Here is a 23,994-nt window from a genome sequence, read left to right as displayed (position 1 = left end):
TAGGACATCTGTATCTAAAAGGAAAGCTTCCTTGAAATGCAAATTCGTATCAGAAAGTGTTGGATGACTATATGGACACAGAGTAAGCAGGAAAATATCTCTAAGTTTCTGTTTTAGTCCAGTTTATGTTGTGCTAAAGGAATACCTAAGGCTGGGCAATTTATAAAGAAAAGAGGTTTATTTGGCTCATGGTTCTGCAGGCTGTACACAGCACTGCACCAACGTCTGCATCTGATGAAGGCCTTAAGCTGCTTCTTTCCATGGTGGAAGGGAAAGTGGAGCTAATGTGTGCAGATATCACATGGCAAGAGAGGAGGCAAGAGAGAGAGGGGAGGGAGGTGCCAGGCTTTTTAAAAATAATCAGCTCTCAAGGGAACTAATAAAGTGAGAACTCACTCACCCACCCCCACAGGAAGGGCATTCATCTCTTCATGATGGTCCCACCTCCATGACACAAATATCTTCCACTTGTCCCCACCTCCAACATAGGGGATCAAATTTCAACATGAGGTTTGGAGGGTCAAATATCCAAACTGTAACAGTCTCCAGCCCTCAGTGGAGTATTTACTGCTGCTGACTGCCCTGGGCTGCTTCTCTTTCTCTGGCACCAGTGATGCTATCCCATCTTTCCCCAAATCCTAGAGCTGCCTGAAGAAAGAGAGTTCTCCCCCATAGGCAATGCAGGGAAAACAATCCTTTTCAGTTCTTCTAGTTCCTTCTCAGTTTTATGCCCCAGCTGACTGGAGCACTGCAGAAACATCGTGGGAAGCCTGACTGCTCTCTTTAGCGTCATGTGCCTGGTTCCTTGAAGAAGGGAGGGTCACCCACCACCACTGCATTGTCACCGCACTCACTCAGCACCATTTACTATGGTCCCGATTCAGGGGACCAGCAGGGCTGAGGAAAAGGGTCTCTTCTGTGTTTATGGCATGCTCCCTCTCAACCTTCCCATCCAAGTGTGGGTGTGTCTAAATAAAGAGACCTCCAAAGTATAGCTGGGATGTTTTAAATAAGGGAGAAGAGAAAGATGTAAAGTGACCATTTCAACTTCTCATTCTATTGCAGAAGAACCATAAAATGAACCTGAGTTATGCGTCCTCTGAAGCTGGGTTGGGGGAGCCCTAATTCTGACTGATGGGACCCTCCTGTCACTCCACGTCATGGTTTAAGAGCTGTGAAGCTCCTATTCACAGTGCTGGTGGCTATTTACCTTGGGCTTGAGGTCATAAGCCATATCTGCAATCAACAAAACAAAACAACCAAAAAAAAAAAAAAAAGCCACTTCAATTTTCTCAGATCTCCCAAGATTTAAAAAGGAACAAAAAGTTACTGGTGTGTTTGCTGACTGAAGTGATTATGCCGCTCAATCATTTTGATTTACAATTGCATCTTTGTCCCTGTAGAAATAACTCTCTGCAGCTGAACAACGGGAGATGGAAACGGATTAACCTTTCAACTCGTGAATATAAGACGAGTTGTAGGGAGCAGGCCTCCATTTGAGGTTAACACAATGTCTCCTGTTTCTGTGAATACACAAAATTAAAGAGCATTCTCTTTTTTCCCTTTTCTTTCCTTTTCTTTTGATCTGCCATGAAAAGGGAGTTATCAGCAGCGTCTAAGCCTCAGTTTTATTTTTCCCCTTGTGCATTTTGCATCACAAAGCATTTGAATGTGTTTGATGTGTTCCAGGAGCTCTGAAGTAACCTTTGGTTGTTGCATGAAATAGACTGCAGAAAAATGAGAGGCAAGAGGCCGTTCTGGAATGTAAAGTTTATGGACCATATTGCAAATACAAATAGCTTCTTTACTTTCTAGAAATAAATAGGTCTGTGTCTTTCCTTTGCATCTGAAAAGGCCATTACACTAGGCCAATGACACTCAAACCTAGATGGGCATCAGAGTCACCGCTAAAACAGATTGCCACCCCCAGAATTTCTGATTCAGTACATCTGGATTAAGACTTGAGTGTCTGCATTTCTAACAAGTTCCCAGGTGATGCTGATGCTGCTGGTCCAGGGATCACATCACTCAGCTGATCTGAATGTAGATAGAAAACCGTCCTTGCCTCCCAGCTCATGAGCAGAATAGATGTTTTCTCAGGTGCTGATATTCCCATCACTTTATTACTGCCTCCAGGTGACATATGACTTCAGAGGCTGGACTGGATGGGAAACTCAGCTGGCCTTGGCCACTTGGACCCTTACTGTTCCACTTTAATCTGGCCATCTATTTCTAGTAAGGATTGTGTAAACAAATGAAGACCAATCACATGAGAACAATCAAAGGCTGTTTATTCAGAGCTGGCTCTAGCAAGAAAGTCAGCCACCATCACTTGTGCTTAGCCACTCAAAGGCAGGCAGAAAAGTAGAAAAACTTTATAGTAAAAACAGGGAAGGCTTCCAGTATGCCCTGTGGTAGGCGGGCTCACTGGAAGTCCAGTGTTCTATGTGATTGGTTAGGGGAGCATGTTTGGCTTTCTCTGGTTGGTCCACGGTTGGAAGCTGGGATAAAAACTAAGGAAGTTGTTTATCATTAATCAAGTCCTGGCCATTTGGAGCCAATTGCTATAGGAGTTTTTGTTTGTCTTCCTGGAATATTACTAGAGATAGAAGTCCGACTTCCTACAAGTCTGACTTAGCAAGCTGGCTTCCTGGGCTGGTTATTGTAGAAAAGGGGTTGGTTCCTGGGCAGGTTGCTTCAGATTGTGGATCAGAGGTCAGTTTTTATATATGGTCTGTCATTGTCCATGTGGACGTTCAGTCTCTCAGGATTCACAGTAGACATTCCCTTTTTGTGTCTTGTTTAAATCTTTGGCACACTCCACATTCGCCACTTTTAATTAAATTAGAGCCTACTCTGTGAAAAGTATTATCTTAAGTACATGAAGCTTTATACGCTATAGCTACCAATGTCAATGAGAAGCAGCCTAAGCCATTTTGGCATCAAGGAGAAAGGTCAGGGCCAGGTGTGGTGGCTCACGCCTGTAATTTCAACACTTTGGGAGGCTGAGGCTGACAGATCACCTGAGATCAGGAGTTCGAGACCAGCCTGACCAACATGGTGAAACCGCCGTCTCTACTAAAAATACAAAAATTAGCTTGGTTTGGTGGTGCATGCCTGTAGTCCCAGTTACCTGGGCGGCTGAGACAGGAGAATCTCTTGAACCCAGGAGGCGGAGGTTGCAGTGAGCCGAGATCACGCCACTGCACTCCAGCCTGGGTGACAGAGTGAGACTCCGTCTCAAAAAAAGAAAGAAGAAATAAAAAAGAAAGGTCAGGGCACATGTAATTTAGAATGTTCCAGCACATTTACTGTGGTGGAGAGAGGACATCCAGAGTTTCTGGGAAAGAAACCCAGGTGGGGGAGCCTGGTCCCATCCGAGAGCACAGCTTTGTACCTTTGTATCAGGAGCTATCATCTGTTCTGCTCTGCAGAGTTGGGTCCTCAGGTCATGCCCAACAGGCCAGTGACTAGTCCAGTGCCCACAGTCCCTCTGATCATGATTCCTGATAAGTCCCATGCCTCTCCAATACAGGTGGATGATCTGAAAACCAAGTTGGCTGCCCAGGAAGTGGAGCTGAAGCAGAAAAATGAAGATGCAGACAAACTGATTCAGGTGGTGGGTGTGGAGACTGACAAAGTGAGCAGAGAGAAAGCCATGGCAGATGAGGAGGAGCAGAAGGTGGCCCTCATCATGCTAGAGGTAAAGCAGAAGCAGAAAGACTGTGAGGAGGACCTGGCAAAGGCAGAGCCAGCACTCATGGCAGCGCAAGCAGCCCTAAACACCCTCAACAAGGTAAGAGGACTGTCTGCCATACCTCTCATCTTTCAGGGGCTGGTAGACCCAGAGACCACCTTGGCATTCCCAAGAGATGCAAGGACAGTGTTGGGAGGGTTTAGGGTGGGCTCCAGCTGTCGCTGATTTACTCATTAAGCAAGCAAACATTTCTTAGGACTGTCTGTTCGGTTCCATGAGCTACCAATGAAACCCGGAGATGGGAATCTTAGAACCATCTAGAACGTGAAAAGTCAGCTGATCCAAACTCCTCACTTCACATATAAGGAAACCAAAGCCCAGGGAGGAGGACAGACTAGGCCAGAGCCATAAACTTAGATATTAGAGCAGAGACTTGAATTTACATCTTCAAAATCCAGTCCCAGAGATCTTCCTTCTCCAGTAACCCAGGACCATCTTGCCCGTTAGGTTCTGTGGGACACACGAGCCCTTTAAGGTTCTTTTGTTAAATGTTTAAGAAAAGACAATAAAATAAGATGTTAGCCTCAAAATATACTTTTTAATCTATAAAATCAAAATTGGTAAGTATTTAGTTAAGTGGCAACCACATAACTATATGTCAACTAAATTAAACTCATAAATTTACTCTGGAAGGAAGGCGGGGAGGGCACAAGGCTTAGCCACTTTTTTCTTTCCTCATTTTTCATTTTAACTTTTTTTTCCCACTTGGATAACCATGGCTGAGAGGCAAAGGTGGAAGGAAAAAAGGGGGCAGTCAGACTCAAGTCATTATGAGTTGGCACCTGAGATGGACGGAAAGCTGCCCCCTTATCTGTTGAGATGCTCACATATGTTTTTTGGAGATCCTCTACCAGTCACTGGGGACCTCACCCCTACAGATTGCTTTCTCTGCCTTCTCCCGAGAGTCTGGCAATTCCCTTTCTTCCTTCAAACGAAACACTTAGGCAAGTTCTAAAACAACCTATGGCGGCTCAGCCATGCAAGTGGCTCACATCTGGTCCACTGGAGATTCCCACACCACCTTTCCCGGAACAAGCTTAAGAGGCCTCCCATGCCGAATACTCTGCCCACATGTCTCGGGGCTAGCCCGCTATTTGTATGCACTCTAGATTTCTGGGATATAAGTTTGGGCACCCAGTCCCCTGTGCCAGTCAAACTGCAGGAGAAACATGTTGAGCTCACTGAGTAGTCTTTCTGAAGTCCCTTCTTCCATATTTTCTGCGAAAAGAGGTGGCTGCCCCACATCCTCCCTTGAAGGCATGGTGGGTGGGACACACCAGTAATCCTCATGAAAGTTTCCTCCTAATCTCTAATTTCCTGACTCTCTTATATCCTCAGTTAGAGTAAAGGGTTGGAGTCAAAAAAAGCTCATCTTCTGAAGCCTTCTTGAATTCTGCATAGTCCCCTCATACCTCACTTTGGAATGTAGCATCTATTGGCTCAGGGCCTCAACTAGGCACATTGTAAAATCCTATTATGTATGGTTATAAAAACAATTATATTTGATGTGAGCTGTGAGTGCATTTTTGTATTTTTTGTGATGTGGTATAGGGAAGCCCTAAAAGTAAGGGTGTCCAAGTCCAATCAAGTTCTTAAATGAGCCTGTACTGCAATGAAAAACACAAAATTTCTCCAACAGGAATTTGCTATATCATTGGGTAGGCCAGGATCAGAGTGTTACCTGGCTGTGCCACTGTTTCTGAGCCTGAAGCTTTCCTCCAACCAGACGGGCTTCTCTCTGGCCCCTCACAGCAACACTCTGCTCATCTGTAGGCCTTTGATTAGACTGTACCCTCCCTCTTCCTCATTTAGGGGCCCTCTCCTTTCATTCCGTCTAAATCTTACCCAAATTTCAAAATCAACCTTCCATTCCAGATCCTTGTCTTCTGTTTCTGATTTCCAGAACACAAAAGATAGAACCACTTTATTTACGCACCTTCATGTCTTGTTCACTGATCATTCCTTGCCAAGAAGACAAACGTCTTTCATAAGCTCTTTTGACACAGGTTTTATATTTCCTAAGATGACCATAGTTCAAATACTGGCTGCACTGCTTACTAACTTTGTGGCTCTGGGAATAATTTTTTTTTTTTGAGACGGAGTCTCGCTGTGTTGCCCAGGTTGGAGTGCAGTGGCGCGATCTCGGCTCACTACAAGCTCCGCCTCCTGGGTTCGCGCCATTCTCCTGCCTCGGGCTCCAGAGTAGCTGGGATTACAGGCGCCTGCCACAACGCCTGGCTAATTTTTTGTATTTTTAGTAGAGACAGGGTTTCACCGTGTTAGCCAGGGTGGTCTGCATCTCCTGACCTCACTGTGATCTGTCCGCCTCGGGCTCCCAAAGTGCTGAGATTACAGGCATGAGCCACCGCACCCGGCCAACTCTGGGAATAATTTTATCTTCTCAGAGCTTCCGTTTTCTCGTCTGTGAAATGGAAGTAATGGTAATACCGTCCCCATTACATCGTTTCAAGGATTAAATGAGATTAGTGTGTGAAAAGTAGCTAACAGATGATAGCCACTCAGTAAATATTTGTTGTTGGTGGTGGTGATGGTGGTGATGTTGTCATAACCAGAGTTATCACTTCTGTTTCCACAAAACTGCAAACAAAATGAACATTAATAAATACTGTTTGGTTAATTTGATTAATTGATAGATTGAAATAAATGATAGGTGCGTAACTTGAGAAGTGATGGAATAGAATACTGATGATCACACTGGATTTGAAGTCTAGACAACAGAAGTAAAATTCATTTTTAATAAGTGCCTACTATGTGCCAGGTAATATGATAGATGCTGTCTTCGAAATAGTGTATAGCTTGGTACAAGTCACTGAAGTCCTTGATTCCTCAGTTTCTTTTCCCTATAATTAGAGAGGGACAAACAGGAATTAACAGGTTCTTCATGTCACTTTACACTCCCATCCAATCTACAAATTACTTTCAAGGTATATCCAAAATTCAAATGCTTTGGATTTTTTTTATATGCTGCTAACACTTAGGTCCGAGCCACCATCATCTCTGCCTTGAACTATGGCAATAGCCTCTAGGTTGCTCTCTCTGCTCCCACCCATACTCCAACACGGTCTTTGCCTGTTACAGCAGTCTGAGTAATCTTTTTGTAAGAACAGGTGTTTGACCATGTCATCTCTGTGTTCAGAATATTCCATGGTTTCCCATCACATTCAGAATAAAACCCAAAGATGTCACCATAGCCTAAAAGGCCCTCCATTATTTTGCCTGTGCCACCTCTCCTGCATCAGTTACCACTCTTCCTTTTGCTGTTCGACTCCACCCACGCCAGCCTTCTTGCTGGTCTTAAACGCTGCAAGCACAGTCCCACCCCAGGACCTTTGAACTAGTGCTTGCCTCTGCATGGAAGGTTCATCTTCCAAGTATCTCCATGGTTCCCTGCTGTTCTTTCAGGTGTTGGCCCAAAGTCACCTCATCAGGAAGCAAATAATAAAGGCATTCATTAATTTCAGAAAAAATTAAGATATACAAGAAAGAAAATTAATCCAAAGTGAACAATAGTTATATTCATGGGCATACTGAGTGTTAATTTAACTAAAAGTTTGATATATCCATAATGGGGAGAGGGAAAGGAAGTCAGTAACGATAACTATGAATACTCAACATTCTACAGTAGCAAGTCCCTTGATAATGTCTTAAATGAAAAAGCAGCAGCATAAGCATGTTCTTTATCAATAAGGAGTAAAATCTAGAAAGTAATGGTGGGCGGCCGGGTGCGGTGGCTCACGCCTGTAATCCCAGCACTTTGGGAAGCCGAGGTGGGCGGATCATGAGGTCAGGAGATCGAGACCATCCTGGCTAACTTGGTGAAACCCCATCTCTACTAAAAAAAAATACAAAAAATTAGCCGTTGTGGTGGCGGGCGCCTGTAGTCCCAGCTACTCGGGAGGCTGAGGCAGGAGAATGGCCTAAACCTGGGGGGCGGAGCTTGCGGTGAGCCCAGATCGCACCACTGCACTCCAGCCTGGGCACTCCAGCCTGGGCGACAGAGCGAGACTCCATCTCAAAAAAAAAAAAAAGAAAGTAATGGTGGAAGAAACTGAAAGTGGTGACTTCTGGAGAGACAGAACTGGCGTGAAATGGGCATGTGTTTTGTTCCCAGCCTTGTAGCGGTATTACAGCTTGTAAACTACGTGCGTGTGTTACATTAGCAGAAATAAAAATTAAAAAATTTCAGTGACTTGAGATTACAGAAGAAGGCACAGCCAACTGCCCAGCCTGGTAGGAAATAGGGAAGAGAAACCCCATGAAGCAGAGAGTATAAAGATGAGTATTTTACTAGATGGAGAAGGTGGTAGAAAAGAACATCCCAGGAAGGAACAACCTTTGCAAAGACGCAGATGAATGAAGGGTGCGGTATATCTGAGCTGTGGGTAGAGAAGTGGGTGCCTTAGAAGGTGATGTGGCAGGGGAGGCTCGACAGGTGAGCTGAACAAGACAATTAACAGTCCATCCATCACTAAGAAGTTTAACTGTAGACCCGTTCACAATCTACAGGTGGCAATTCATTACTGGGTTGCAACAGCGCTTTTTTTATGAAATAGAATGGTCCATAGTACACCATCTGTAGTAAGGACAAATATTGCTTCATGAACCCAAGGACTCCTGGACTATCCTTAAACCCTTCTGCACTCACAGGACTCTGGTATTTAAGGACCTTTTCTCTGTTTTCTCATTATTTGCAAAGTTAACAATAAATCTTTAGCTAATACATAAAGAATACCTATAAATCAGAGGTGGGTAGTAACTCTCTGCACACTTTAAGTCTCCATTTTGGCAGTTTTATTTTGTTTTTATAGCTGAACTAAAATAAATCCAGTATAACTTTTTCTGCCTTCATTTAGGAATGGTTTATCTTGCAATTTCATGGTCTTTCTCCCACCCCCTCAAAGTTATTTGGAATGTTCTATTTACTTCCCATGTATTTTTTTTTACAGTGAACTTATTTCTTCTTATACAAATAATAGTTAACAGCATTTTTGTTGTTGAAAATGACTCAAATAGTATAGAATATATAGGGTCAACATGAAGTCACCCTTACTTTCCACTTCAGCCCCTGACCTCTCCTAATGATAGCTCCTATAATAATTTGGGGTGTGTCTATTTCAGTAGTTTTTCTACACATTTATATTTGTATTTATGCACATACAAAACAAATCTCAAATACAAATGGATATTACCAAATTACTTGCCCTCCTGTTTATTGTATGTATTTAAGGTATTATGCTTTTGATATGTATATACATAGTAAAATGATTGCCACAGTCGAGCAAACTAACATATTCATCACCTCACATAGTTATGTTTATGTATGTATGGTAAGAGCACCTAAAATCTGCTTTCTTAGCAAATTTCCCATATACAGTAATATGTGTTGGTGAAAGTGTGAAGACATGGGAATGCTTGTGCACTGTTGGTGAGGATGCAGATTGGTACAGCTGCTATGGAAAACAGTACACAGAGGCTTCTCAAAACTTTAAAAATAGAAACAGCATATGACCCAGCAATCCCTCTTTTGGGTATATACCCAAGGGAAATGAAATCAACACCTCATAGAGATGTCTGCACTCCTTTATTCATTGCAGCCTCATTCCCAAAAGCCACAATATGGAGAAAGCATAAATGTCCCTCGACATTATACAAGACATCCTGCATTTGCAACAACACTGATGAGCCTAGAAGACATTATGCTAAGTGAAATGAGTCAGACATAAACAGAAATATGCTGTATGGTCTCACATATGGAATCTCACTTTCCCTCTTGATACAAGATTTTATTTCATGTCAGTACATGTATTGAAACCCCATTTATTTAATGCTTCGTAATACTCTGTCTTCTAATAGTACTGCATTCTGTTTAATTATTCTTCTATTTTTGAGCATTTAGTTTATTTTTTCCAATACAATTTTCCTTGTACATATATCTTTTTTTTTTTTTTTTTTTTTTTTTTTTTTTGAGCAGGCTGGAGTGCAGTGGTGCGATCTCGGCTCACTGCAAGCTCCGCCTCCCGGGTTCACACTGTTCTCCTGCCTCAGCCTCCCACATGTATCTTTATTGTTTGTGTGTAAGAATTTCTCTGGGCAAACAAGAAGTACAATTGCTTGATAGAACAACATGGTAGGCTAAATAATGCCTCTCCCCCAACGAGTTCCACATCCCAATCTCTGAAGCATGTGAATCTTGCCTCATATAACAAAAGTGACTTTGCAGATATCATTAAGTTAAGGATCTTGAGACAGGGGGATTATCTGGGATTATCCAGGTGGGCCCTAAGTAATCACAAGGGTTCAGAGAAGAGAGAGAAAAAAGGTCGGAAAAGAAGTGACGTGATGACAGACACAGAGGGAAAAAAATATTGTGTGATATGGGGCCATGAGCCAAGGAATCGGACAACCTCTGGAAGCTGAAAAGGGTGTGCAACGGATTCTCCACGAAAGCTTCTGGAAGGAATCAGCCCTCCCAACCACTTGATTTTAGGACGTGTGACCTCCAGGATGGCAAGATAGTACCTCCATGTTGTTTTGAGTCAGGAAGTTTGTTGTAACTTGTTATGGAAACAATAGAAACCTCTTAAAATAATATGCTCTTTTTTAAAAATACATTCTGCCAAATTTCTATCCAAAATAGCTGTTCTTACAGTTCTGAACACTGCTTCTCCCACATCCTGGCCAACCTTAGATATTTTTAGTCACTTCAGTTTTACTCAATGAAATGACTTTTCAAATTCTCACTTTTATTTTAACTTTAAGTGGTTTCATTCTAATGAGACCAGGTGTTGATCAAAGAAAATGACCAAGGCAAGTCTCAATCATTTTAGGAGGTTTATTTGCCAAGGTTAAGGACATGCCCAGGAAAGAACATAGAGCCACGAGAAAAATGTGGTCCATGCTTTTTCCAAAGAGGCTCTGGGAACCTCAATGTTTAAAAGGAAAGGAGCAGGTATGAGGAAAGAGAAAAAACATTTTTTAAAGGGTGTGGGTAAGTTAAGAGGCAAATGGTTGCATCCTTTTGAGTCTTTATTCAGCCGTTCACAAGTGAGAGGAGGGTAGGGGAATAGTCACTTATGCGACCATCTAGCTCAGTGAATCTGCATTTTTACGGAAGATAACATAAACATAGGGCAGAGGAAGCAATCAGACATGTATCTGTCTCAGGTGAACAGAAGGATGATTTTCAGTTCTGTCCTTTGTCCCGTCCCTGTGAAGATAAGCTGTCAATTTACATCGTCAGGGTGAAATTCAACAGAACTGTTTTAGGATAAAGATCTTGGGGTCCACAAGGAATTTCCTTTTGGGCAAATTGTGAGGGAAGTATGTAGCTTTTTTATCTTTGCAGCTATTTTATTTAGGAACCAAATGAGAGGCAGGTTTGTGTGACCCAGTTCACAGCTCAACTTTTCCCTTTGGCTTAGTGAGTTCGGGGTCCTGAGATTTATTCTCCTTTCACATGGGCATCTTTTTAAATCTTTAGATTTCTTTTTCTGTTCATTACCTATTCAGATCCTATGCCCATTTTCTCACAAGGTAGTTTTCCTTCTTTTTATTTCTTTCCTTTCTTTTTATACAGTTTCTCATTATAAACTTTTGCTATGAGTCCCTTGGTATATATATGTTGTAATATTGTTGCCAGTTTGTTATTTGTCTTCTAACTTAATATTAACAAGTAATAAAAAAGGATTTTATAATCTAATAATTTGGGGAATTCTAGGAGAAGTCAGGGTCTTCATTATAAGCTTAATACTAAAAGTGATAGATATAGCACATGAAAATAAAACCTCAGATTAATCTAACTTATTAATGGTGGTGTAAGATATCAACATGAAACACTAGTAAGTTGCCTTCAGCAATTTATTGAAACAATATGCCACCAACTGGTAAAGTTTTTAATTTAGTATATAATGCTATTTATGTATGCATACCCAAGCATACATTAAAAAGAAAAGCTTTGTGATCACTGTGTTAGTCAGGGTTCTCTAGAGGGATAGAACTAATAGGATAGATGGACATATGAAGTGGAGTTTTTTAAGGAGTACTGACTCCTACCATCGCAAGATGAAGCTCCACAATAGGCTATCTGCAAGCTGAGGATCAAGGAAGCCAGTCCGTGTCCCAACACCTCAAAAGTAGGGAAGCTGACAGTGCAGCCTTCAGTCTGTGGCCAAAGGCCTGAGAGCCCCTGGAAAACAACTGGTGTAAGTCCAAGAGTCCAAAAACTGAAGAACTTGGAGTCTGATGTTAGAGGGCAGAAAGCATCCAGCACAGGACAAAGATGAAGACCAGTAGACTCAGCAAAAGTGGCTTCTCCCACCTTCTCCTGCCTGCTTTATTCTAGCTATTCTAGCGGTGCTGGCAGCTGATTAGATGGTGCCTACCCAGATTGAGGCTGGGTCTGCCTCTCCCAGTCCACTGACTCAAGTGTTAATCTCTTGGCAACACCCTCACAGACACACCCAGGAACAATACTCTGCATCCTTCAATCCAATCAAGCTGACACTTCATGTTAATCATCACAGTCACCCTGAGAAATGTCAAAATGATATTTAACACAATTCAACATCTATTCCTTGTTAAAACTCTCAGTCAAGTAGGAATAAAGTAGTATTTGAATACTTCGCTAGCAGATGGAAATCAATCCCAATCCAGCAGCAAAACCTTCTATCTAATGATAGAACCCAAGAGGCACTGCCATGAACACAGACAAAGCGCAATGACAACCCCCTTCAATACTATAATTTAAAAATGTGTCCTAGATTTCTAGACAATGAAATAATGAATTAAAAAATCTTAATCATATAAATGTTATGAAATATCAAACATAATATTATTCATGGATGATACAAAAAATAAAACAAATAAAAGGGAAAGTTAAGGATTCATTGCAAAATAAATTTTAACATGCAATAGCTTTCCTAATATCCACAATAGCCAGTTAGAAAATATATCTTCAAAATAACAACCAAAACATATGGTAGAAATAAGTGTAAAGAAATTTGTTGAAACTGTGAAGAAAACTACATATCCTTATTGAAGGATGTTTTAAAAGATGCGAATAAACAGATGTACTTTGTGTACTGGGAGATCCAATTTTATAAGGACACTATTTCTCCAATTTACTTAAAAGTAAAATACTACTGTAACTGAACTCCAATTTTATTTTTGGCATATTTGTCTCTACTGTTATTAAAAGTTCTTATCATTTAACCATTATTAAAGATCCAATAACCTACGTGTTCAACAATATAAAGTTAGCCAAATAAATTATGTATATCCAGATGGAAGAAAAGTATGCATTGGTTATTTTAAATCATATTTCCAAAAGTAATTGATAAGAAAAACTTTAAGATTTTATTTTCAGTAAAAGAGTAGGTTCGAAATTAGTATAGTGATTGATATGTATATTTGTATACATACGTGTATGTGTGTGTGTGTATGTGTATATATATATACACACAGAGAGAGAGAGAGAATAATAGAGACACATAAAAAAGAAAGCTACTGAATGAATCACACCAGGATGTAATATTTTATCTCTGGTTAATAAAATTATGAATCTTATTTTTATCTTTACCTTTGCTTAATATTCCACAATAAGTATATACTCTTAATAAATGGACAAAACAGTATTATCTTGTATAACAGTTAAGAATAATAAAGAAATAAAACTGTAAAAGAACCAGAAAACTTCTCATAAGTTTTCAGATCAGTTTTTATGTGTGTGAAATGTCTTTCTAAATGCAGAAACAAAGAACCATATTTAGAAAAGGACTGTTAAATGTGACTTCATAAAAGCTTTAAATTTCTGTAGATCACAAAATACCATAAACAAACTTTTTTGCATTAAATAGAAGTATAATAATTTATTATAATCTTGAAGGGAAAAGTCCAGATTGTATTTTTGATAATTTTAACATTAATATATTATTACAACGTGAATAAAGTTTTTTTGAAATTTTGTTTTAGTCATTTCCTTTGAAGTCACATGATGGTAACATCTTTTTTTTTTTTTTTTTTTTTTTTTGAGACAGAGTCTCGCTCTGTCTCCCAGGCTGGAGTGCAGTGGTACGATCTTGGCTCACTGCAACTTCCACCTCCTGAATTCAAGTGATTCTCCTGCCTCAGCCTCCAGAGTAGCTAAGATTACAGGTGCACACCACCATGCCCGACTAATTTTTTGTATTTTTAGTAGAGACGGGGTTTCACCATGCTGGCCAGGCTGGTGTCGAACTCCTGACTTTGTGATTCACCTGCCTGGGCCTCCCAAAGTGCTCAGATTACAGGTGTCAGCCACTGTGCCCGGCCAGTAACATCTTTTTTAATTATTTAACTTTTATTTTAAGTTCAGGGTACATGTGCAAGTTTCTGATAGAGATAAACTTGTGTCATGAAGCTTTGTTGTACAGATTATTTCATCACCCAAGTACTAAGCCTAGGACCCAACACTGGCGCGAGATTGTATTTCATTGTGGTTTTGATTTGCATTTCTCTAATGATTAGCTATGTTGAGCTTTCTTTCATAGGTTTGTTGGCCACATGAATGTCTTCTTTTAAGAAGTGTCTGTTCATGTCCTTTGTCCACTTTTCAATGAGGTTGTTTTTTTCTTGTAAATTTAAGTTCCTTATAATTGCTGGATATTAGACTTTTGTCAGATCCAAGCTTGCAAAAATTTTCTCCTATTCTGTAGGTTCTCTGTTCACCCTGTTGATAGTTTTCTTTGCTGTGCAGAAGCTCTTTAGTTTAATTAGATCTCATTTGTCCGTTTTTGCTTTGGTTGCGATTGCTTTTGGTATCTTTGGCATGAAATCCTTGCTCATTCCTATGTCCAGAATGGTATTGCCTAGGTTGTCTTCTTGGGTTTTTATAATTTTGGGTTTTACGTTTAAGTCTTTAATCCATCTTGAGTTAATTTTTGTATATGTTGTAAGGAAGGGGTCCAGTTTAAATCTTCTGCATATGGCTAGCCAGTTACCTCAGCACTGTTTATCGAATAGAGTCATTTCCCCATTACTTGTTTTTGTCAGGTTTGTTGAAGATCAAACGGTTGTGGGTGTGTGGTCTTATATTTCTGAGTTCTCTATTCTGTTCCATTGGTCTGGTCTATGTGTCTGTTTTTGTACCAGTGCCATAAACAAAATTTTAAAAGAGATTTGCAACACATATGCAAAAACAGTAAATATTCTCTATGTATGAAAAGCTCTCGTGAGGTGTACTGGGAATCTCTCATTCGTTCTACTCCCCTCCTCTTATTGCCGCCAACCCAGTTACACTTTGCCCTTCCCAACTCTGTTCTTTCCCTAACCTGGGAGACTTGATTTGCGTGAATTGTTTCAATGGACTGCCTTTGCCCTCTAGCTTTTTGTGACCTTTGAACACTGAGTACCAGAAGATCATAGGAAGGAGAAAGAGAGTGAGATCCTGGTAGTCATTTCTTCGGCCTCCACCTGCCCTCCGTTAACAGTTACAGATCCTGTAGCCCTCCTTCACCAGAGGGCTCGCTCTCTCTCTCTCCAGGTTCTGCTAACCCCTCCTCTCCCTTGTCTCCTCAAGCCCAGAGTGGAAATGGAACCACCCCAGCTCCACTCACCCTAACATTACTAGCCCAGAGTAATGTACTATCGCGTAGGTCTCTTCAATCTACACTTTCATAAATAGTTCCTTTAGTTAACTTTCCTCAAAAGAGCTGGTATGTTGTATCATCATTTTGCCTGCAGAAACCCTAACAATTATAGTAATCAAAAAGAAAAATAGCCCAGTAGAAATGTAGGCAAAGGACAAGAACAAACAACTCACAAAATAAAAACTCCAAATAGTTTATCAACATGGAAGAAAGTTTAGCATCACTAGTAAATACACATATGTAGGCATAACATGCATATGTTAATTAAACCAGTGTTGTGATCTTATTTTTAATCTATTTTTTTATTTAAATAATATTTGCCAGTGCTGAAAGGATGGGAGTTTATATATGTGTTCTCAAATACTGATGATTGGGATTGAAATTTCTGAGAAATAATAATTATTTTTACTAATAATTTTAAAAATTGAATAATTATTGAATAAATCAAATAATTATTAAATAATTTAATAATTATTAATGATAATTTGTACAAAGGATATTTAAAATGTTTTTACCCTTTGACCCGGCAAATCCACTTCCGAGAAGATTGTCATAAGTAACTAAAATGTTCACAAAGATTTATATAGAATAATGTTCAGCAAAGCATTATCGGTGAGGTAAACTCCGGGAAATGACTTACGTTTTCAAAATTAGATAAATTGTAGATAAAGTGTGGATTGTCCATATACAGACTTTCAAAAACTCCTGCTCTAGAAGAACTAGTGACCTTCTCTCACACCTCTTTTTAAAACTACTCCTACGTTCTGCCTACACTAGCTCCAAAATATATCCCAAATCCAATCACTTCTCACCATCTCGCCTGCAAAAAGCCTGGACCAAGCCACCTTCAGTTCCTCACCTAGATGACTAAGCAGCCTCCTGAATCTCTTGTTCCTCATCCACCCTCCCCTGCCACAGTGTGTCCACACTGCAACAGGCACATCTGAGAGCATAAGCCACATCATTCCATTCCCTGCCGAAAACACTCCAGTGGCTTCCCAGTGAAATTGGAGTAAAATCCATACTTCTCATACTCCTCCCCATGGCCTCCGGAGCCTCTGGCGGTCTGGTCCTGACTGCCTCTCAGCCATCCTCTTCACCACTCTCCGGACCGTCCGCCCCACTGTACGTCACAGCCAAGCTTGCTTCTGCCACAGGCCTTTACACTCGTTTGCTTAGCAGTCTGAAACAGTCTTCCTGCAGTCTGTAGAGCTGGCCGTTTCCCATCATTGAGATCCCAGTGAAATGTAGCTTCTTGAAGAGGCCTTCCCAGAGGAAGAGACCTTCCTAGCTAACGTGGCATCATCACATTCCAAGAATTCTCTCTCATGAGCCGTCATGTTTGTTTTTCTCCGTATTCAGAATATCAAAGATATATCTCTTTGTTGCCTGTCTCCCCCACCTGAATGAGCAAAAGGACTTTGCCTTTCTTGTATCCCCGTCACTCAAACTGAATGCCTAACGCATACTAAATAATGTTTGTCCAATGATGACTGCACACATGTTGATTCATTTAATCACTCAGCAAAGACTTTTTGAGTGCCCTTCCCAGGCCAGGCACCGCTCTGGGTACATGTGATACATCCATGAAGGAAGATCCTTGCCTATCTGAAGCTTATACTCTAGCAGAAGTAAGGGGCGAGAGACAAATACAACTTCAAAGTGACTTATATAATGTAGTAGAGCATGACAGATGCTGTGGGGAACAAAGAAAAATGTGGAGTAGAGTAGGAGAAGCACCGAGGCTGGGCATCTGGAGAGGATGGGTGGGAGGAGGCAGAGGTGGTAGGCCATCTTAGGAAGGAGGCATTTGAGAAAAACTTGGAGAAGAACAAATGCATCAGGCAGATATTTGGGGAAGAGCAGCCACACGGCTAGAACAATAGTCCTAAGACAGAAGTGGAGTGGAGCCCAGAGCGCCTGTGCCTAATAATTTCTGCCTTCTGAGAAATGTTTCTCCCAGGCTGGGAATTGGCTCACTCCTGTAATCCCAGCACTTTGGGAGGCCCACGTGGGTGGATCAGTTGAGCTCAGGAGTTCAAGATCAGCCTGACCAACATAGTGAAACCCTGTCTCTACTACTATACAAAAACTAGCCGGGTGTGGTGGCAGGTGCCTGTAATCCCAACTACTCAGGAGGCTGAGGCAGGAGAATCGCCTGAACCTGGGAGGTGGAGGTTGCAGTGAGCCGAGATCACGCCACTGCACTCCAGCCTGGGTGACAGTGTGAGACTCCATCTCAAAAATTAAAAAATAAAAATAAAAAAAGTTTCTTCCAGTCTTGTGTTTCTATTAGTGCCACACTGCTATATCTGCCTGCTCCATGCGAATCGGCTTGAGGGCCCATGCTTAACCAAACAAGATCTTTACCCAGGGCTTTTTAAAATTTTGACTTGCGTTGGAGAAAAAGTCTCTTTCCTTTGTCTTTCCATCCAATCACTCAACACACATTTTGACAAGCATTTACTACATAATTTCTTATGTTCTAGGCACTGGGGCTTCCATGGTTAACAGGATAAATGGGGGTCCCTGCTGTCATGAAGAGGAGGGATATAGTAAGTCAACAAGGAAAAACTGAAAATCGTTTCAGGTTCTCTGAAGGAAATAATCATGGCTCTAGGATGGGAAATGATTAAGAAGGGGAGGTTGGTAGGTAGAGTCTTACAGGGTGGGGGTCATTTGAATTGAGGTTTTGTTGTTGTTGTTGTTTTTTGAGATGGAGTTTCATTCTTGTCACCCAGGCTGGAGTGCAATGGCATGATCTTGGCTCACTGCAACCTCCGCCTCCCGAGTTCAAATGATTCTCCTGCCTCAGCCTCCTGCCTCAGAGTAGCTGGGGTTACAGGCGCCTGCCGTCACACCCAGCTAATCTTTGTATTTTTAGTACAGATGGGGTTTTCACCATATTGGCCAGGCTGATCTCGAACTCCTGACCTCAGGTGATCCCCCCGCCTCAGTCTCCCGAAGTACTGGGACTACAGGCATGAGCCACCAGGCCCGGCCAGAATTGAGATCTGGATGGATGCAGAGGTGTCAGCCATGCAAATGGCTTAGGAGGAAGTGTTCCAGGCGGGGACCTGAGGTAGCAATGAGCTTGGCAAGTCAATACACTGAAAGAAGGTGATCACGGCTACAGCCTAGTGAGAAAAGGAGAAAATGGGCCACGGCCAGAGAGTTAGAACATGTGCCTTCCAACATGAAGAAACTAGGGTGTAAAAAAGCAACCCACACACAGGGAGACAGGGAAAAAAGAGAAAGTCCACGGAGCCCTGCCGACAACGTTCAGAATGGGATTCCACTCATCATACTGCCAGCTCCGTGCCTGCCCTCACCAGATACTTGAGTGAGAAAATCCCCCTCTGTACTTCATCTAGGGTTTCTGTCACTAAAACCAAAAGAGTCATGATTAATTTATAGATATATATGAATATGAAAAAGACTGGAAGGAGTTACTGTACATGGAAACATTGACAGTGATGTATCTGGGTTATAAAATTCATTTTCGTCTCTGTACATTGCTTAACTCAGGCTGTTTTAAAATCGTGGCTTTCTTTGGTTACATTTGTATTTTCTCACTTTGTCCTCTGTCACCTCAGGGGGCCGTGATGACAGATGTGCTGATATCCCTCTCACACCTGTGCTGCCCGCCTCCCTGCCCTCACAGGTGTGTTGTAACCAAATGTGACAGCCATTGCAAGAGTGAATGAAGCATCTGCCACAGTACTTCCATTCAGAGCTAGAAATAATTCCCTTTGTTTGTGGATCAAGAGCACCTCAAATTAATTTGGCACAAGGATCTAATTTTTGACATCAAGATTTCCCCCCACTGACAAAGTCAGCACCATAAGCAAATGGTTTCACAGCATTTTAGGAGCCTCCAGCTACACTGGGGCTCCACTGCCCTCATGGGAAGTGATAGGGAGCAGGACGTGGGAGTCTGCAGTGCGTCTTTCACCGATATTTCTTTCACCTGGCAGACAGCCTAATGCTTAGCCGTCTGACCCATGGCCAGGGGGTCCCTCACATGGCAAAGTTGTTTATGTGGGCAGATCCCCTTGTGGCTCTTGTCCAATCCATGTCCAGTTTATGCCTGCCTGACCACCACTCTGAGCTGGAAGCTCGGTCTAGCACCCGGAGAAAACCCAGCCTGGAGCAGCCCCCTCACTCTTCAGATGGAAGGCGCAAATGCAGTACACCACCACAATGGGAAACACATTCAAAGATTTTTACTTACAGATCCTGGGCAGGGAGAACGCAGTGCGTTGGGAGGGTAGTGCTCTGACCCTGGGTCACGAGAGGTAGGAATGAAGAGTGAGGCAGAGAGAAAGAGAAGCGCATGGCAGCCGGCGGTATATATAAGAAATATGTATAAGAAAGTGTATATATATTATATATATATGAAAGTGTGTGTATACATATAAAAGAAAGGATGTATATATATAAAAAAGTATATATAAGAAATATATTTTTCATATTTAATATAAGATATATCTTATGTTAATGTATAAGTATATATAAGAAAGTAGGATGTAGGTCACTTTGGGTTTTCAGCAAATGCCTGAATGGTGGCAGGAAAGCAGGGAGCCCCGTCTGCTAGGCAGGAGAGATCCAAATACTCTGGCTACTGGCTTGAGCCATTTGGGTGTGGTGTAGAACTGGAAACTGTGTCCAGGGTAACTGAGCCCTGCTTCTGGTATGAGAAAGTTAAACCTATATTCAAAACGGGTGCGCAAGCAACAGAAAATTAGAATTCCCTACACCTGGTTGTAGGCTTCTCATTGAATGTCATAGCAGGCCTGAAATCAACTTCATATGCATATATGACACCATTTAATGTACAGAGTAGTGAGTTCTCCTGCCCCCAATTTACAGATGAAGGTGGCAAGGTCTGGAAGGTTTAAGTGATTTGCCACGATCAACTCTTTCAGTCACGTCTTTCTGGAACAAGCGAAACTCTGGGCGAAGGACAAACCCAGGACCAGGCAGAGCAGCTGACTCACAGGTTGTGCCTTGCTTTCTGTCTGAATTATTTCTTGGCAGAAAATGCTGTTTTGCTATCAGGACAGTCAAGCGTAGTTAGAACAAGCTCATGGAACAAAGCAGTTTAATTAAGGAAAAAAAAAATTACTTGGGTTACAGTTCTATTCTCTTCAATCCGAGATGGAAATTAATTTATAATAACCTTATCTTTTATTCATAGCATGCTGCATATTTCAGAGTATGTCGGCATCCTTATATTTCTCAGTTGAATGTGAAATAATTGTGTGTTTCTAATGGGCTGCGAGTCAGTTAAAGTGCTGAAAGAACATAGCTGAGTCTTGGCTAACCATTCAGAGAAGTCTAAAGCCACTGGGGAGTAGCTTTGGCTTCCTTTTGATGAGTCATGATATTTAAAATTCAGAGGGCTGCTGCAGGCTTCAAAGCAGCCCTTTCAAACTGATCACTCCACAAGCTAACTCCATCAGTGGCAGAGGACAAAGAAAGCCCATTCATGTTCCCCTAACGACCTCCTTCTCTTTTCCCAGACCAATCTGACGGAGTTGAAGTCATTTGGCTCTCCGCCTCTGGCCGTCAGCAATGTCAGCTCCGCGGTGATGGTGCTGATGGCCCCCGGGGGTAGGGTGCCCAAGGACCGGAGCTGGAAGGCTGCTAAGGTCACCATGGCCAAAGTGGATGGCTTCCTGGACTCGCTAGTAAACTTCAACAAAGAGAACATTCACGAGAACTGCCTCAAAGCCATCAGGCCGTACCTGCAAGACCCCGAGTTCAATCCCGAGTTTGTGGCCACCAAATCCTATGCGGCTGCAGGCCTCTGCTCTTGGATCATCAATATTGTGAGGTTTTATGAGGTGTTCTGTGACGTGGAACCCAAGCGCCAGGCGCTGAGCAAAGCCACCGCAGACCTCACAGCTGCCCAGGAGAAGCTGGCCGCCATCAAAGCCAAGATCGCTGTGAGTGACCCCAGAGCCCCTCACCCTGCTAGTCCGCCTCCAATGCAAACAACACCCTTCGGCCACCACCTAACACCTAACGTTCTGGTTTTTAAAGAGAAGTGGGAACACCACACTTTCATGCAAAAATCTCATTTTTCAGTAGAGGCAACTTTTTACATTTCTTTCTCAAACACTGTATAGGCCACACAAGACAGTTCCACCGGACCCCTGGCTCACAAGCTGTGGGCCTAAAAGGTTCCCTCCTTTTCTGCTGAGGAAAGAAAAGATGACAGATGGATGTGTATAGTAGAGGAATCATATTCATGGAGCCCACTGTCAATTTATTGACCCCCAATGAATTTAGTATTTTTTGCACATTCGACAGTAAAGAACAAAAGGTTAAAATTTTGAGACCTTCTCTATTTCTCCTTGGAAATGTAGGTTTTAGCCACCTTACTTCACCTTTTTAACCTATTCCTTTCAGTTCTAGCCAACTATCTACCTGTCTCACTCTCAGTAGCATGGATGTGTGGAAATGTGTCAGCGATCTGCATTGTTTTGTGGAAGTTCTTTAAAGCAAGTTATATACTGTGACTTAGTGGGTGGCCCTTTGTCCATAAATATAAAACTGTGAAGGTCATTAGCTTTTATAAACTCATGTAGATATTGTTATTATGTCTGCTTCCCCCAGGATTTGGAGATGGGGATGGCGATCTTGGAATCACACCTATTTGGGGAGATTTTCCTAGTAAACATGAAATAATTGAAAGGATCAGAATCCTTTTTTTTTTTTTTTTTTAATCTATAGAGGCAGGGTCTCCCAATGTTGCCCAGGTTGGTCTTGAACTCCTGGGCTCAGGTGATCCTCCCGCCTCAGCCTCCCAAAGTGCTGGGATTACAGATATGAGCCACTGAGCCCAGCCCCAGAATCCAGCTTTAAAGAGTTGATTTAAGTGAAAAACTGGGAATGGCCATTCGGAAAACATGAACTCCAAAGAGAGAGAGTGAGTGCTCCAAAGTAAAAAGTTAAGGTGTTCCTTATATAGGCAGAAAACAAAGCAATTTAGTAGGATTATAACATTTTCTATAATAGGCTGGTTTATGAGTTACAACAATTTAATTAATTACAGTTTTCTGTACAGCTTGTTTCATTTCCTTTTCGATTTACAAGAGTGTATTTAACCTTCCATCTTAGGGGAGTCTTTGTGTGAGAAAGGTAAGAGGGAGGTTAATCTACAACAAAGATTAGCAGTGAAGCTGGAAGGAGTCTTCCCTTTAGTCATTCAGAATGTTTTACAAAACAATGTAGGTAAGGAAAAAGGCCAATCTATAATCACAGAAACAAAGGTTACAACTGCCTACGTTATAGCTGCCTGTGCTATGACTCCAGACCTCTAATCACGTTACCTTAAGGCTCAAAATATTTTAAAGTTCCATCAGCTTAGATCTTGAATTACTTACTTTCATACCCTTGAACTTCACCTTTCCCATAAAAATTTGTACTAATAAAGTAACAGGTAGAAATCAGAATCCTGGAGGATAGTATAGCAGCTAAAAATCCATCCTTCCACATACCTTAGTTCCAATCCAAGCTGTGATATTGACTGATCGTGTGATCTTTAGAAAGGTTTCCAAAATGCCCAAAGCTTAAGAATGGACACAGTAATAGTACCTGCTTCATTGACTATTGTGAGGATTAAAGGATGTGATGTGTATAAATCATGAGACTAGAGCCCAGCCCGTGATGAAGGGAGCAGCAGGAGCCGCCACCACTACTGAGAGCGTGACTTTAACTGTTCAACCACTACTGCTCCATTCGACAGCATGTGCCGTCTACCACATGCACATCCAACCTCATGCATGGACTCAACCACGGCTGTGATCAAGTTCAATCCAAAAAATGTTCTGGATCTTTAATTTCTATGTGTGCATTCTAGGCACATAAGATTCTTGCTACAAATTTGTCATGAGGGTAAGGAGGATTTTACAAGTTGTGAAAGGTAGGATTGTAGACATGCCATATGCCTCATGCGACGTGGGTTTATTGACCGTTAGATTAAAATCTCTAGGAAAAAGCTCTAGATCAAAGATCCTTGAGACCAATCTCTCTATTTAAAAAGATACTTTGGGCCGGGCGCGGTGGCTCACGCCTGTAATCTCAACACTTTGGGAGGCTGAGGCAGGCGGATCACAAGGTCAGGAGATCGAGACCATCCTGGCTAACATGGTGAAACCCTGTCTCTACTAAAAATACAAAAATACAAAAAAAAAAAAATTAGCCAGGCGTGGTGGCGGGCGCCTGTAGTCCCAGCTTTTACAGAGGCTGAGGCAGGAGAACAGCATGAACCCGGGAGGCAGAGCTTGCAGTGGGCTGAGATCAGGCCACTGCACTCCAGCCTGGGTGACAGAGCGAGATCCCGTCTCAAACAAACAAACAAAAAAAGATACTTTGGCAAAGCAACTCACCTCCTCTCAATATGCTTGTTTCATAATTCACATGTTCATGGACTAGTTTACTTAAAACAGATGATAATCACCATAACAATGGCTCCCTTCAAAGAATATCACATGCAAGACACCGTCACATCCCCACTCCTGAATTTTTTTTTTTTTTTAAAGAAGGGGTCTTGCTATGTTGCCCAGGCTGGTCTTGAACTCC

General features: G+C 41.9%; 1 protein-coding gene across 1 annotated transcript in view; it reads left to right on the top strand.

Moving 5' to 3' along the window:
- The window catches only part of DNAH9 (dynein, axonemal, heavy chain 9), a 371,284-nt gene that overhangs the window by 243,034 nt on the left and 104,256 nt on the right, over positions 1-23,994 (top strand). Inside the window, exons 49-50 of the mRNA XM_011965684.1 lie at positions 3,536-3,796; positions 20,928-21,353. Coding sequence (XP_011821074.1) covers positions 3,536-3,796; positions 20,928-21,353 — 687 coding nt within the window. The remainder of the gene's footprint in view (positions 1-3,535; positions 3,797-20,927; positions 21,354-23,994) is intronic.

This window comes from Mandrillus leucophaeus, unplaced genomic scaffold, assembly GCF_000951045.1.
Source record: "Mandrillus leucophaeus isolate KB7577 unplaced genomic scaffold, Mleu.le_1.0 Scaffold732, whole genome shotgun sequence".
Lineage (NCBI taxonomy): Eukaryota > Metazoa > Chordata > Mammalia > Primates > Cercopithecidae > Mandrillus > Mandrillus leucophaeus.
The sequence above is the reverse complement of the archived record's forward strand: the minus strand, read 5'-3'. Positions and strand labels throughout refer to the sequence as shown.